Here is a 17,048-nt window from a genome sequence, read left to right as displayed (position 1 = left end):
AGGTATGGCGAGCACCACGGGGCAGCCCAAGGTCAACCCATAAATGCAAACAGGAGCTAAGGTGGTACTGCTTGATGAGAACCAGTTAGTCTTCTAGAACAAGGCAAATGGGCAATGAAGGACAGGAATAGCTGAAAGGCATGAAGCTTTGGGAAAACGGACCCACTTCTACAGAAAGACAACCAGTGATGACAAAATAAACCATTTTGGAGGGTCAGATAGAAATGCTTTTAGAATTAATGCTAACTGAAATTTTCTCACGGAAAGTTCCAAGACAGTGGTTCTCAAAGTTGAACAAACACCAGAATCACAAAGAGGGCTGCTAAAGCATAAATCGATAAGGCCCTACCCCAGAATTTCTGATGCATTAAGTTTAAGAAAACTTATATTTGTAGCAAGTTTGCAGGTGATGCTGATGCTGCCGTCTGGGGACCACACTTTGAGAAGCACTGTTCTAAGGTACACTACATGAAATTGCTGGCCTGTGAATTTTAGTATCCCAGGAATATGACTTAAAGAAGTGGCTGAAAAACAAAAGTCCTCATCACCTCATTTCTCCTCCCAAAGTAAACAAATCAACAAAATGAACCAAAAAATTAAACTAAAAAATTTCAATAACAAATAATACTATACCGAAACTCTTCTGTTAGAGATATTTAAAGGTGAATCATCTGTGAGCAATGGCGAACCCATAACGTGTTTCCCTAGAGACGAGTCCTTGACAACAGTATGTCTCCTGTCAAATTATTTAACAGAAGCCTAGGCATCAGCATGGTATCATTCCTGCATTTTCACCTATAGCGTTATCATGATGTGACTTGCCAAAGTCCATGTCTTAAGCACAAAAACATACACAAGCTGCTGAAGATTCTGCTGAGATGAGGTGAAAGTAGAGTAATTCCGTAAATGTTTCCCTTCCCTCCAACCTTTCATATCCCAGGAGGCCTCTCCTGGGGCCTGGGGTATGGGGAGTCGGACTAGACCCACTGTCAGAGTTCCAGCTTATAAAGTCCACACCAGATAAAAGGCCCTCTGTACAAACTACAGACACATCAGCTGGGTAGGGAGGTAAACAGAGCAGCCTATGGCAAACTCCAGTGGATGGTCTCTGCATCTGTGCTAAAAATAAGAGAAGTCTTTAGGAGTCAGAGAGGAAAACATTTTTATAAAGAGATTTTATTACATAATTTCTGTATACAATAGACATAGGAAAAGGGTTTATAGTGAAAATTCCATGTCATTTTTCAAAAGTTTTGAATTGCTTGGAGAAAAATTCTTACAAAGCTATCTAAGGCAAAAGTAGTATTTGACCTTTAGAACAAATGCTAATCCCTTTCATCATATTCCATATTTAAAGCAAGGCATTTTCAATTCAATTAACATGGAGAGACTTTCAAATCGCTATGTCATTTACATTAAGAGTTTAAATTCATCTATAAAGTGAAAAGTTTAAACACATAGAAATGTTCTCTAATACAATACGTACTGTTGCTTTCTTCAGATCCATTCCACATGAGTGTACGGACGTACTTTTTTACACACCAGCAAAGAAACCTGCGTCTCCTAACGGCACAGTGAGGGCTGGAGTGCAGAGAGGGAAAGTCCCATGCGTTTCCCATGTTAAATGGCATAACTCCCACAGATCACATACACCTCGCCATATTGACTCAGTTCATTGCACTCCATATCCTGCAAAAATAAATCTAGTGCTCGACAGCTGACATTATTGCTCACTTACGTTTTAGTAATATATTTCTTTAACATAAGACAGAAATATACTGAAATTCGATACCACTTAAACTCAAAAGCAATCTGAAATTCAACCACATGATGCATACACCCACTTGCTTTCTGCCATGGATGTTGCATTTTTCTTAAAGTTGATGCTGGAAAATGTGGTAGAAGAAAAACTGGCTTTCCTTGAACGAAGACTAAGCATTAGAAGAGGAGCTTTTTGAGGGGAATGTTAAGCCCCACAATAAAACTGGAGGAACAGTGAGAATCCAGAGTCTCTGGGGAGAGGGAGAAGCCCCCGTTTATCTTCCTTGTCTACCCCAACACTGTAGCTCGTGTCCAGCAGACCCCGCAGCAGGCCACCGCCTAGAGCAGGAGCCACGTGAGCCCCCAGAGGATGGACCGCACACTGGGACAGGAATGTCCTGGGAGACCCACTTCTTTAGGGGTCCTTGGGTCGCTGGGAAATGTTGGGACTCCTTTGGTGAGGTCGGGAAAGACTTCTAGGATAGTCTGGACACCGAGGCTGCAAGGGTCTTAAATTCAATGTCTCACTTCTAGAAGGGAGTGACACTTGCGAATTCCAGAGTGACCCCAGGGCCTGAGGTGACACATCTGGGAGCGAGGGAGAAGAGCATAGTGCATCTGGAATCTCAAAGTTGTGGCCCACATGACAATGATGAGCCTCACCAGGAGGTGTTTTGAGAGACACAGAAGGATGTGGACGTGACCACGCTGACATCGATTGATCACAACTTTTCATTTTAGTTTCTCATTATTTCTTTAAGATTGTCAGGTGTTCCTCTTTCTTATTTTGGTCTTGGTGCTTATAAGGAAAGATGTCAGTATTCATAAGCTATCGAAGATTTACAAAAAAAATTATTTTTTAAAAATTACACTTCAGGATTAGCATTCAAGGCTACAAACACAATATATATCGGTCATAAACCATACTTTCATGCCTGGTGGCCACAATACCCATCTATATCACCACTGCTCAGAGCTGTAGCAACCTTACGGTGCACGATCCCACCGTATGGATGGTGGGACATCCATCCCACCAGACTAAATGTTATACGGCAACTGAGCGGAGCTTCTTAGAGTAAAACCAGCCATACTGCTACAGAGAAAAATTTCTGGCTCTTGGCCCAACTGTTTCCATACCAATCAGCTAAGTCACCCTCCTCTCTGCTTCTTTCCATTTCAAATGCCTGGGCTTCGGCCTTTGAGGCAATTAGAACCAGATCAGTTTAATTTTACAACACTGATCTTCATTGTATAGCAATATAGTAATTTTCCCCTGAGAGTGTCAATTATTTTGCAAATATTCTAAGTCGTGTTTATACATAAAGAATAGGCATGGAGAGGCTAGACAGCTTGTCCCTCGTCACACAGCAGATTAGTGTCAAGGGTGGGATGTGAGCGCCTGGCTGTTTCTATTTTAAGCCCCAATGTCCTTCCAGAGGTCACCTTGCCCTGTGCACAGGTCCCCCGCCCTCCCCTCTGGGCTCCGTTCCTTACTTGCTCTTCAGAGCACTGGACATCTAGTACCCAGGCTTCCTCCTCAACCTTCTCTGCTCTCTCTTACTTCTGCTGCCTTGATGAAGTGTGCTGTCCCCAGTATTTTACTTTACACAGGGAATTCACCAAAATGCCCTTCCAGCCACAGCTGGTATGAGGTGTGGAGGGACAGACTTACAGAAGGCAATGGCAGGTGCTCTTCTTTGTGAATTTTGGACAAAACAGGGATCAACGTTTTACGGTTATCTTACATTCCAATGTTTTCAACAAAAAATAAAAATAAAATAAAGGCCTAACCATGAGGTAATGTTTGCTTCTCTGCCACAACACTCAGTGTGCCCCCTCAGATCTGGCAACAATTTAACATAAGTAAAGACTTTAGACATTCACACCCTTTGCGGGAGAATAAAGGACCTCAGCCCAAACTTGCCACAAAGCTGAGAAGTCTCACAAGACATCGCTCCACCCTCGTCTTAGGTGGATCTGCACACGTGCCTCCAGGCCGTGTGTCTCGCAGGTCTCAACACCCTGCCCCACCGAGCCCTGGTCTCCGCACTGCAGAGGAGATCTTGATTTTCATGTCTGAAGACCAAGCACCTTCTGCCTATTGAGCAAGGAGAAAAAAAAATCGAAAGAAGCTATGTAGGCGAAGAAAGTAATGCCGAAAGCTATGTAAGTGGCTCGTGAAGAAGTCTCACAAAGCTACCTCTGAGGTTCACTAAAGTTACAAACAGTTCCCGATCTAGTCAATAGCAAAATGCATTGATGGCCAGGGCCTCTGTTTAAGCAAAGGAAGAAAAATATCAATAGCATAAAACTGCTCTTCTATTTTTGAAAAAATATATCTGAGATAGACGCTCTCGAATTAGTTTTAATAAGCTGTGCATGAAGTACACTTGTTTCCATCAACTCCTCTACAGCTCTGTCTTGTCGCCCTGGGCCGGGCTGCCCCCTGCGCTGTCCCCACTGGCGTCGCTGATCTCTGCAGGTGTGAAAGACAAGGACGCAGAGTTTATGCAGTATCTTTTGCCAGTTGGACGAGGTCCGTCGTCAAAAATGTGCCCGAGGTGAGCACCGCACTGCAAGAGAAGGGCAAAATGTTAAGTCAACAGCATCTACAAAGCTGGCTTTGAGGGGAACAGCAGTTTAAATGGATGACCGGCCTAGAGAGAAATGATGGAAGCCATCATGGATGATTTCTGACCTGCCTGTCAATAGCTGCAAAGATGGTTTCTGGCAGCTTTTGCACCACATGCTGAGAATAAAAAGCACTGGAATTGTGCATATCAGAAACCATTTAGGAGCCACTGTATCTTCTGATCTGTGAAGCCACTCAGCCCGCTGAAAAATGACTGCAGTAGTTTTATGAATTGAGTTGACCCTTGATCTGGACCTCTGGCACTGCTTTTAGCTTTGGATGGGTGGCTTTCAGATATGCAGAAGTTCACTGTAAAAGATACTGTTTAACTGGCCATGACGGAGGTGACGTTTGCTTTCATGGGCAGTAAAACTTAACATCAGACGAGCATTGGATGTTCTTGGAACCCAGCAAAGCAATAGCAAGACTCAACAGATTTATGTCACGGTCACCAAGACTGCAGTGGGGCAAAATGGAAACGTCACTAGTCCACGCAATCGGTTTTTCTGGCCTCCAACAGGTGGAGTGCCATGCGGTCTGCCTTACCTGCACAAACTGGGTCACGTGGAGAAGGAATAAGCTGTCGAGCTCATTCCATGCTACTGACTATCCAAAAAGCTGGGGAAGGAGGAGAGGCAGAGAGTCCAGACAGAGGCAGAAGGAGGGATGGTTGGTTATGACGGTGTTAAGAGAAATCCAGCCCAGAGAAAGTGTCTCCAAAAAGCCTGGCTCACTGAACAGAGCCCGCACTAACTAGTCTGCTGCTGGATTCGGCTCCAGGAGATAAGAGCACAGGCCACACTTACCTGTCCCCCACCCTCCTCAGCAGGGACAGGGCTGAAGGGTATGGGGACGTTAGTGCTCCACATTCAAACAGGCTGCAAAAACACATCGTTCGTCGTGTAACAAAGAAACCAAAGCCTGGGGCAAATGACCCCCGTTCATTCATTTCACAAATATTTAGGGAGCGCCTGCTACATGCCAGGCACTGTCCCAGACTCTGGAGGTACAGGCAGTAGCCTCATGGAGCTTACATTCCAGTGGGGGAGACGGAAAATACAAAGGAAATTAGGGACCGTAAAGCACAGTAGGTGGAAGTAAATGCTAAGGAGCAAAACAAAAACGAAAATGAAAACCAGAAAGTGCCACAGGTTGGGGGCTGACATTTTAGGTAAGGTGGCCAGGGGTGGTTTTTCCGGGCTGGCTTTGGGATAAGAACCTGGAGGAAGTGAAGGAGCGGATATCCAGGGGAGAGCATCTCAAGCAGGTGGAGGAGTCAAGACTTAGGCAAGAACGTGAGAGAAGAGACATACAGATGGTTCATTAATTCTTCTCATCGAGCTCGTTTGGTGTATAAAACACTCATACATTGCAAGGAAGGAAAATAGGAGACGATGAGAGAGAAGTGAGGGATGGTGCTCATTACAGTGGAAAGAACCAGAATCTCAGTTTCCCCATAGAAAGTACTAAATTCAATTTTCGAGGGTCCTCTAGTTATTAACGAATAGCACAAATAGCAGCTTCAACTAGAGGGCACTTCCACGGGAAAAGTGCATTCTTATTTTACTGCCAACATACTGTGTCAGCTTATTAAAGAACTAAAAATGAACCCTGAACTGATTTGATCTGTTGCCTGGAAAATATGAAACAGGCCTAAAAAACAAACCTTGCATTATTTTACCACATTTTATGCAGGTTTAGGTAATATCAAGGCTGACAGCTCAGATTGCTTTCCCTTTCTATAAACAATGGAGACCAAATTTTCAGGCATCAGCAGCTAAGATGCACCAGTAAAAATACACATGCTTACCCAGTGGACACAGGAAAGCACCTACTTCTGCCTGCCAAAAGAGTCAGCGTGCAGGCCAACAGGAACTGGTGCTCTCGGTGACCAGCACGTGTGCACATTTATTGATCTCATGTGCAGCTCCGGCTCTTCAATCACCTGGCATCTGAGAGGTGGCGTTTTCACATAAAAGCCTCAGATAGTTTTTTTGGTTTTTCTTTTTTTTTAATGAGAGAATACAGCTATCTGGGCAAAAATAAATGATATTGCCTTTATTAATCATCTTGAGCATATTTAGAAAACAGTTCTCTTTACCTTACTACAAAGATAAAGCATAGCAATGGTATACTTGAAGCCATTTTGTAGTATGTATTTTCCAAATCATTCATTTCCCAAATCATTAAAAAAAAAATCCAAATTAGAGTAATTTAATCTGTTGGACTGAGTTGGTTATCGGCCTGCAGTTTCATTTGAATCAATGAAACAAGTCATTTCAATAAGAAAAACACAGATTCTAGACCCAGGCAACAGAAAAAGGGAGCGGGATGAGGAAGAAGAATTATAGTGGGGAAAAGGCAACAAAGATCATTGGTAAATAAGTATCTGCGTTGGTGATGGGGTAGGGAAACCCTCAGAAATGGTAATGGTCCCCTAAAAACAATAGTGATAGCTTCATCATGCTTGCACAAGGTGTTCTGGAAGATTCACTTCAGGCTCACCTAACTGAGGGAGGAGCAAGGTGTTCATTTAGATCTGTGCCACCACATACATGCCCATCCGGTTGCCTACAAAGTTGTAAGGCCGTTTGTCTGAAGGAAGCCTAACCACACAGTACCATTTCTGCTTCCTCCCAGGAGCACCTAGCCTCCCATAAAAGAACAGTACCTGGTTTCTTTTAAAAGTGCACAAGCCCTGAAGGCTCCTCCCTGAGGGGAACACCCATGGAGCCCATTCTTTCCAGCTTCTAACCCTGGTGGAAGGCTACGGTGATGAACGAAAGTTGTCACAGATGCACTGTTTCTTTAGCCACCTGGGAGCTCCGCGTCCCGGCCCCAGCCAGCTGGCAGTGTGCTGGGATCCCTCAGCACACCTGGTTGTAACTGAAACAAACTGGCTGCCCAATGAAGAAATCTCTGAAACCTGCTGTTAATGATTTATTTCCGGGTATGATCTTTGGTGTGCATTTTGAAAGTTGTTTTAAAATGGTTATGTATTTCTTTCTTTTACAGGTAAAATACAAACTATGACTGAATCTTCCAGCTCTTATTCTGAGGAAGCATGAGATAAGCATCGTTCAAAAGAAATAATTTAAATTCCCATGGGAATCCTTTATCACCTAAGCCTCTCACTCAGAAAAACTGGCAACTAAAGAACCTGTAGAGAACCAAGGGAAAGGACCCCCCTCAAAAAAAAGAAAAGTGATTGAGCATCAAATTTAACATAATTCCTTAAAATCTGACTGCAATTCTTAATTGTGTGCATGAGAAACACAAATAGTGCATTCAACACAGTTACATATTTCTGCACTGATATATTTCCAACTGTCCTGGAAGGTTTTCTCCCAGCTACTCCTAGGATGTTTGGGGTTTTATTATTATCATTTTCTCTTAAGTGTTTGATCTACAAGATGAAGCAGTTTCAAAGCAGGGCTTTTACACTTGGGCACATGGGGCAGGATGGGAAGGAGAAAAGAGTTTTAAGAAGGAAAGCAATTTACTTTGCCAGTAGTATCCTGTTTTCTCCCATCGTTATCAAAGACACTTGTGTGTAAGTAGGGCTCTTTTCCTCTGTGCTTGTGATATTAATCTTTTGCCAAGGAAATGATTGTGAAGTCACCAGTTTAGCATTATGATTTTACTGAAAGATCAAGAAAAAGAGGGGCTGTGAGTCTGAAATCCTATTGTAACACATGGGTGTCTTTAATCATCAGCAATATATGAGTTGTCATCTGCAAAAGATTAATAAGGTTTGGGGTTTTACCAAAAACTGCTTAACTCTTTTTTAAATTTTATTTATTTATTATTTATTTTGGGCTGCATTGGGTCTTTGTTGCTGCGCGCGGCTTTCTCTAGTTGTGGTGAGCAGGGGCTACTCTTTGTTGCAGTGAGCAGGCTTCTTATTCAGTGGCTTCTCTTGTTGTGGAGCACGGGTTCTAGGCATGCAAGCTTCAGTAGTTGTGGCACACGGGCTCAGTAGTTGTGGCACACGGGCTTAGTTGCTCCGCGGCATGTAGGATCTTCCTGGACCAGGGCTCAAACCAGTGTCCGCTGAACTGGCAGGCGGATTCTTAACCACTCCGCCACCAGGGAAGCCCAAAAACTGTTTAACTCTTGAAAAATACTTTGTATTGGTGGATATTTACCTTTCTGTTGATTTGGCTGACTTAGAACAAATTAATAAGGATCTAAAACAAACTTAAGGGACTCTACCATAGATTCAAGCAGTAATAGCTGCAGTCATAAATAGAGTCCAACTTGGGTAAACTCAGGGTTCTTCCTCAAAGATTATTACAAAAAGTTAAGTGATTTATTGGTCTCCCATTTGCTGCAGATGTAGAATTTTGATCTAAAGAAGGAAGAATCCCCCAATTATTTCCAGGAGAGACTTACTTCACTGAACTACAGCTTAAACCATGCAAATCTTACCTCTTTGCACTGAATTTAAATTCCTGACAGTGTTGCCTAACAGGCTGGGGTTGGAGGCTTAGGAAGAAGCTGTCAAGCAATTACTCATAGTTGTCAGTGAAAGTGGAATAGAAGCAATATATTTTATCGCTAACTAAAAATGTGAATTAAACGAAATTAAGAAAAATTCTTTATAACTGGAAATTGTTAGGAAATTGCTACAGCCAGGGGGAAGATACATACGCCCACCAAAGTGGAGAGCCACTGCAATGAGAAGCCTGCGCACCACAACGAAGAGTAGCCCCCATTCCCGCAACTAGAGAGAGCCCGTGCGCAGCAACGAAGACCCAACTCAGCCAAAGATAAATTTAAAAAATTAAAAAAAAAAAAAAAAGGAAGAAGAAGTCACTGGACACATGGAGAAACTACAGTGTAGTATAATGAGGTGGTAGGTACGGCTCCCAATGTGTTTATAATTCTTACCCAAACATGAGGCCTAATTCACTGCATGGTGTGATCCATATCACAATGAAGAAGAAGGGGCAGGGGAGGAGGAGAAGGGAGGATGGGGGAGGGGAGAAGGAGAAGGAGAGGAATCCTAAGCACTAAGGCAAGAATTAGAGACCCATACACCAAAAAAAAAAATCGCCATATTGCCAGGCAAGCAGGTTGAGTCTACTGGTTCCATCCACAGAAGCTCAGTTTATTTGTGTAAGTTGGCAGTAAAAGGGTCTACGTGTTTAGATGCTCCATCTTTACCATAAGAAAGAAGCATTCCACATACCATGTCCAACTGAGAATGTCTCTAAGATACTGAAAACATCTAATGGATTCTTTATAACACAAACCCCTTTCATGCAATGCAGTCCAGAAAAAGGACAAACCATGTGAATTCAAAATACAACAAGAATTTTAGAAAGAGGAGAAGCAAACCAGACAATTTTGCCATACCATGTCACCATCCAAAAGTTTAAAAAAAAAAAAAAAAAAAAAAGATGGGAGAAGTTGCATGTAGGAGAAGAGACTTCCTAAACTGAAAGAATAGAAGGTAAAAGAAGATAAACTGATAATGAAAAATAGTGTTAAGGGTGAGAAACTAGGAAATAAGATACAAGTGGTTACTCTAGTATGGAAACCATTAAATCAGTTTTTTTCCCTCGAGTCAAGATAAAAAGGATGAATGAGAAAATGGACAAGAGAAAACTAAAGAAAAATGTAATACAAGAGGAAAATAAATGTCTGTGTCAAACACAAATTAGAAGACAAAGAAACTGAAAGGAAAGACACCCGGAACACTTTAGCTTAGTGAGCTCTTAGTGCACTGTGGGGCAGACATGTCCACTCTGTCCACACAGGAAAGAGTCCAGCAAACATATTCTTTGGGGCTGGAACCCAATTATTTTCCACATGGTACTTACTTCTCAAAGCATGCCTGTTTACACATGCGTTCATGGAACAAATTTCCCTCTCTCTTCTCTTTAAATTTAAGAAAGAAGTGGAACAAATATCCCTCCCTCTTCTCTTTAAATTTAAGAGTTTTATTTAAGAAAGGGTCACTTTCTAATGTGAGAAATAAAAGTGGTGGAAAAAGAAGCTGAAATGGAGTAGGTCAGTCAGTGTTAGTTCTTCACGCAACTGTTAGGAAAGGACCAAAGAATAGTTAACAGTCACCTAGGCCTTTAACCAAAGGGCTGAGAGCTATGCTTGGGTTAGCTTGGTATCTGCTATGAGTGTTGCCTAATTTGGGCACAGTCTGTGGGTTTCATTCCTCTGGTCACTGTAGGACATTTTCCTAATGGTCTTGTCTTGACTCCTACTGGTGTTACCTCAGTGGCTGGCACAGAGAAAGGAGGAAGTATATTCTAACTGTGAATTATAACAATTAGTCACAAAGACATCAGAGTAGGGCCTGAATGAAAGGTATTATCTTATGCCCCATCTTTTCTGTCCCTTTTTTATCTGATTTTCATAGAACTCAATGTTTGAAAGTGGGTTCTGAGTGAAGAGGAAAGTAGCAGTCATATAACAGCCCTTAAGGCAGGTTAAACAAAGAAAGAAAAAAAACAACCATTAGCCTTAAGAGAGGTTTACTAAGTACTATGTACCTCAGTTACAAATTACTGTGTACCATCCAACCTCACTTTTTTGTCAAGTATTTTAGATTCCTGGGTAGATATTCACAATTTGCTTCTGTGGCAGTTATAATAAAAATTCAGTTGAATCCAAAACTGAATTGAATTTAACTGCTGAGGGATCAGAGGATTTGGGTTTTTTATTTTTTTTCTTATTTCAATATGACTCTTTGTGGTACATGTATCTATCTATCTATCTGCCTACCTACCTACCTACCTCCCCTCTATCTACTTATTTATCCAACTGAGCACCGTAAAGAGCTCTGGAGCTAACTGCCCAAATTCAAGTCTCAGATCAATCTATGAATATCTACACAAGTGTAATTGCACTCCTTGTGCCTCCATTTTCTCAAGTGTAAAATGAGAGAGAATAACATTATCTAGTCATAAGGTTATTGTGAACATTTACCAGGGGAGTTTTTAAGAATGTTGACGTTCAGGCCTCACCCAAACCAATTAAATTAGAATCTCTGGGGGTGAGACCCAGGATCAAAAAGTACCACCATCTTGCTCAGACTCAGATCTGAGAAGCAAGAGTGAACTGAAAATGTGACTTGGATAAAATATAAAGCCTGCTTTTCAAGGGAGGGAGCGGTCCTCATACTCAGAAGACAGTTAACTTGCCAACCTTATTTTAAAAAAATAAAACAGGAATTCATCAGGTGGTTAGGTTCAAACCAATCTCCTTCCCTACTTGGTAGTAAATATGCTACCTACTCCCTAAAGCTCATGTGCCTGATGAAGGGGGTTAACGGTCAGGTGGAAGAATGCTGAGGGAGGCCCACGTGGCAATCCCTTTGCTATCACAGCTGCCTGATTGTGTCCCCTCTGCCTCTGATAGGTACTGTACAAGAGACAGCCCCCAACAAAACACTCTGTAGTATCAATGAGTTCCAGTGCCACAATACTCAGACTTTATATTTCACTTATTTAAAGCAAATTAGGGCAGGACTACCTACTCTAGAATAAAATGTGCAGTTGCCCTAGTTCTAGAGAACTAGAAGAGACTATCTAACGTGCAGCTGCTCTAGAACTAGAAGGTTCTGGCTATGTCTCTGGGCTTAAGCACAAAACCCCCAAAAGTTCAAATTTCTTGATTGGGATGACAGATTAACTATATTTTTGCCTTCTGCTCAACACACGTTCATTTTCCCCCTTAGATCCAGCACTAATTCAGTCAGAGCAGGGTGGAAGGAACTAACTAGAACATCCTTGTAAATGAGGATAGGCCTATTCCTAGGAGAAGTAGAGAAGGAATTACCTTATCACACATTCCCTCTCTGCTCCCATACAGCCCACCACTGAACTTCCTCTTCCTTCTGCTGCTCTCCAACCTCCCTCCTCACATCCACCCAAGGAGAGCTGTTTCTGGGGTCTTTGTTGACCATGTTGGGATCATTACCATTAGAGGTATTATAACTGAACAGTGAGTGCACAGAACTGCAGGGAGAGGGGGATTATGTGAACAGATTATGTGAGGCCATGTGATGAAATCTTCACATGCCCTAAGAATGACCCATTCCCCACTGTATTAAGTCAACTGAAGATGATTTTTCCTACCAATGATTTTGTTTAATAGTGTTGAAGCCAATGACTGACATTTAAGTTGACTTGCTAAACTCCTCAAGACTGAGATGTCATTAGGACTTGATAGAGACTTCATTGTGTTTGTCCCTTTTGTGATGGGTCACTTGGCCTTAGTTGCTATATTTAGTACAACCAGGAGTCTTGAAAGTGCTTGCATTGCAGAGTGAGCATCATTTTGGATTTTCAGGTGGGATTAACTCACCTGAGAGCAGCTGGTTTCCACCCTGTGCATCCCATAGGAAAAGTCATCTGTGAATGTGACTGCATCAGAACTGATCACATCGTGGAATGAAGGCCAACCTGGGACAGAGCAAGCACAAGAACCAAAACAGAGGAGAGAGAGACACATCCTTGGGTTAGAAGGCAATTTTAAAAGAAATACTAAGCATAGAATGGAAATCTTTAGTATATGAATCATGCTTAACTTTTTCAACCTGAAAAAGAAAAGGTCGAAGACTCAAGGTTAATATATTTTGCAAGAATGCAACTATTTTTTTTAAGAATAACCTTTTCCTCACATTCAGATTACAGTTGTATTGGGATTTTATGTTTCATGAGACTCTCTTAGACCTTCCAGTAGTTTTTTTAGCGCATCCCTGAACTTATAAAGCTCTCTATCACCATTTCCTCTTCTCTCTCTTATCTTCAGAGTCACTGGGCACGGTCCTGAAGCACAGTGAGTTTTACAGTGTGATGTTTTCCAAAACACAATCCAACTGGTCTGGCTGTTAATTTTTCAACTATTCCATGCTTCTTTAGGAACCATGTTTTTTTAGTACTCAGTTTGGATAGTTAAAATATATTTTGTTAATTCTGTTTTTTCCATCTTAATCTAATTCCTCAGGATAGGGGTTATCTGGAAAGCATAGGTTCTATCTATTGATGGGCAAGAGGCTTGCTTACTTCATAGGAGAGTCTCAGAGCAGTGTTCCTCAGGCATCTCTGGGTAGCGCCTTCTCTCAAATAGCATCTTGTTCCAATTTTCATTTAGTCTAGTGATTTTTTAAATATGCACATGGCTTTAAGAAACCCAGTGGTAAGTAGATCATAAGACTGTACACATGTTTATGGGTATACAGTCAGGTTTTATGTTCAGTACTTATGGGCATGTTTTTACATGTTTCCAGAAAATATGTCTGGAGTAACTGAGTTGAAGCCTGTATCCTCAAAATGATGAAAGAGGTGCAATGTTGCTGAATTGCTTGTGCAATTTTTTTCCTTTTTCAGAAGCCAAATTTTTCCTATAGAAAGGAGGAAGCCCTTTAAAAACTGAGTGCCTTGTGTTAATACACCTTTTGAAAGAAAACGGAATGCAAATTTCCACAATATGATTTCCAGTTTCAAACAAAACAAATTAGCTCAGGCCAAGTTTTTACACTAAACTCCCCCAAGCTCCCCTTCCCCCCCTTATGCAACAACATAGCTTTGGTAGTGCTAGATTTAACACCCAGAGTTTAAACACTTTCCAATTCTTTGATTTGACTTCGAGATTGCTACAAATCACCAGGAAAACCTTAACTCTGTCTATATAAGATAATATTCCACAAAACTTAATTATGCTAAGAAACATCAGTATCCTTAAGAAAACCTGTTTCTCCCCATTTTCTAAATTCCAAAGAGAATCTGAATATAGTCTGGCTTATAGTATTTGGTTTTTAACGATTACTTGATACATTGAAGTGCTCTTCTTTGTTCAATGACAGAAGTACCCATTGATAAAGAGAAATTTGGTGGTGATGCTTCAAGACGTTGAAAACTAATTTATCCATGAAAAGAAAGAGAACATTCTGTTTCTGTTTTTGTTTTTTAAAGCTCCCATGTCTTAACTCATTTGACTACAGTTTATAGCAACTAATATTATGACGGGACATATTTGATTCAGTAGTAAACAGGTAAAGAGTTAGGAGTTTTTGTTTTTATTTTAAGTTTACCCTAAAGCGACCTCCCTCCCTCCACCACATCCACATTTTCCTATTTCTAGAATTTAAAATAGGTACGGAGAAATATATGTGTATTTCCCATGCTACCTCTGCATCTTAGGTATACTTATCTTGTTCTATTCATCACAGTAGATTTGTGATTTGTTTTCATGCTTTCTCCCTGCTTAGCTGGTGAACATTTTGAAAGCGCTGACCTGAGTATACTCACAGCCTACCATGGTGTACAGCACAAAGGCACAGCTGAAATGTTTATTAAACGGATTTTCCACTAACCTTAAATAAGAAAGTGGGATGAATAATTACAGCACACCACAGAGTCCCATAGAAGAAGGAAAGAATATAATCATACTCCTTCTTTACAAGACCAGATTAAGGAATATCAATGCTACTTTCTCACTGGACTTTCCGTTTTGGCTCATTTACTATAATTAAGCCTCTCTATGTAGGTGAAATAACCTTATTATTTATTTGAGGTAGTAAAAACACATTGACGATCATCTAGGTCACTCACTTTACCGGGTTTTTGGGGGAGAGGGATGGGGGAGCAGAGGGACAAGTTACTTGCCAATGTTACTCAGGCAGGAAGTGGCAGAGCCAAAAATAGAATCTGAGTATTCTGACTTAGTCTAGGGCTCTCTTCTTATGTTCCACTTTTTTCCTCAGTGAAAGGCTGAGAGGTCAATCATTTGAACACTCTGGTAGGAAGGAAGCTGAAGGTTTTAAGAATTATGTTTACGGCCAGTCTGGATTAGTTGATAGATACACTGTTGCACTTAAGAGCTTCTAGGTGGAAACCGATACTGAATGTACCCGACAATACCTATTCTCTCACTTTCTAAAGACCAAACTGTTCAAAGGAAAGTCCAAGAGTAATGATATAAATCATGTAATGTAGCTTGGGATATAGACAAGTTTTTTATTCATTTATCTAAAACAGCCAGGAAGACTTAGAAGTACACCCTTAGGCAATAATATTGAGAAAACTGTCAATTCTATTTGGGGTTTCTTAATTCTAATTCTTTCCTAATAATTGTGAATCACTGCCTACTAAAGATTTTGGGGAGGGAAAGGAACTGCTTTCAAATGAGCTATGAAACCATACAGCTATACATTTTGCATCCATGAATTAAATATTTATAAAATTTTCCAGAAGACCACATTCAAGAGTTGAGCAGGGTGATGTGGGGTGACATGGAGTAAAGGTTCTCAAAAGATTTCAATGTTTCTGAGAAAACTGTTTTGACACTTGAATAGTTACTTGTTTACCATGGTGCTATTTAAACACTAGAAGAGGGCTTCCTTGGTGGCGCAGTGGTTGAGAGTCCGCCTGCCGATGCAGGGGACATGGATTCATGCCCCGATCTAGGAAGATCCCACATGCCGCGGAGCGGCTGGGCCCGTAAGCCATGGCCGCTGAGCCTGCGCGTCCGGAGCCTGTGCTCCACAACGGGAGAGGCCACAACAGTGAGAGGCCCGCGTATCGCAAAAAAAAAAAAAAAAAAAAAAGCACTGGAAGAGACACCAAACATCCCAAAATTCATAGTGTCCCTTTGCACTGTAGAAGGAATACAGTTTTCAAGATGGAATATTGGATATGTCACCCACGTCTTAATTGGTGGGAGATTGACAAGGAGAGCCATGTTGAAGTCTATAACCTCCTGTATGGAACACATTTCAAAAGAGAATCACGGTCAACTTCATCAATAAGGTTAACAAAGGAGAATGTTGAGTTCTTTTGCTACATCTCTCAGAAAAAGAGAAGCTCTATAGAAAGAGAATCCAATGGAAAGGTAAGTCCTATTGACAAACTAAGAAGGACCTTTACCCAAGAATAAATTGTCTTATGACAGAGAAGCCACAGTGATGACAGCACTTTGAGAGCGGAATTCCCTCATCATGTGAAAGTATTTAAAGGAGGAACTCTTCACTGCTGTAAAAATCCTCAAAGGAAACCCTGCCCCCACTCCTAATAATAAGGAAAGTGCTTCAAAGGGTGATAGGCAAAGACTTGAAGCAATCTGGGTCTTGTTGAGAAAATTATCTTGAGCAAAGTGCGGGGGAGGGGATGTGTTTTTGTCAGTTTTGACATTAAAGAAAGATCATCCATCCTCCTTTCTCTAGGATTTCCCTTTTGGTCTTCTCATCTAACAAAACAGTATTTGTTTTGGATGTATTCCATACACTTTTTAAAAGAAAAGTCATGTGAAAACCTGTATAAACAGCGTTGACTCACCCTACCCCCAGTACATCCCTTTGTTTCTATTTGAAAAGGCTGGATATGGGCTGATTATCATTTTATTTCCAAGAACATAAACTGTACCTTTTAGTCTATTATTATCAAGAATATCTTATATTCTATGTTTTTGCTATTTCACATGCAGAACTATAACAACACAAACTAGAGAAGATGACACAACGTACAAGAAAGCAAGTAAATTACTATCTAATTAAAACATTTAATTCTAATATTAGCAGAGTTCTCTAGAAAATGTTACCTTTCTCAATGCTTTTTTGTCTCCTTTTTCCAAAAACTCCCCTCAACTCTGGAGGGTGGCTGTTAAAGAATATTTCTGATTTTAAGAGCTT

At 41.1% G+C, this 17,048-nt stretch overlaps 1 protein-coding gene across 3 annotated transcripts in view; it reads right to left on the bottom strand.

The window, feature by feature from the left end:
* Nucleotides 1–1,155: 1,155 nt before the first annotated feature.
* MSRB3 (methionine sulfoxide reductase B3) overlaps nucleotides 1,156–17,048 on the bottom strand; it is a 175,049-nt gene continuing 159,156 nt past the window's right edge. For all 3 annotated transcript variants that reach the window (XM_027106930.1, XM_027106928.1, XM_027106929.1), the window contains 2 exons: nucleotides 12,725–12,822; nucleotides 1,156–4,334 (listed from right to left, as the gene is read on the bottom strand). In XM_027106930.1, the coding sequence (XP_026962731.1) occupies nucleotides 4,170–4,334; nucleotides 12,725–12,822 (263 nt within the window). In that variant the 3' untranslated portion in view covers nucleotides 1,156–4,169. The remainder of the gene's footprint in view (nucleotides 4,335–12,724; nucleotides 12,823–17,048) is intronic.

This window comes from Aethalodelphis obliquidens, unplaced genomic scaffold (assembly GCF_003676395.1).
Source record: "Aethalodelphis obliquidens isolate GAN/ISIS:26980383/991018 unplaced genomic scaffold, ASM367639v1 scaffold8, whole genome shotgun sequence".
Taxonomy (NCBI): Eukaryota; Metazoa; Chordata; class Mammalia; order Artiodactyla; family Delphinidae; genus Aethalodelphis; species Aethalodelphis obliquidens.
This window is presented reverse-complemented; position numbering and strand designations above follow the sequence as displayed.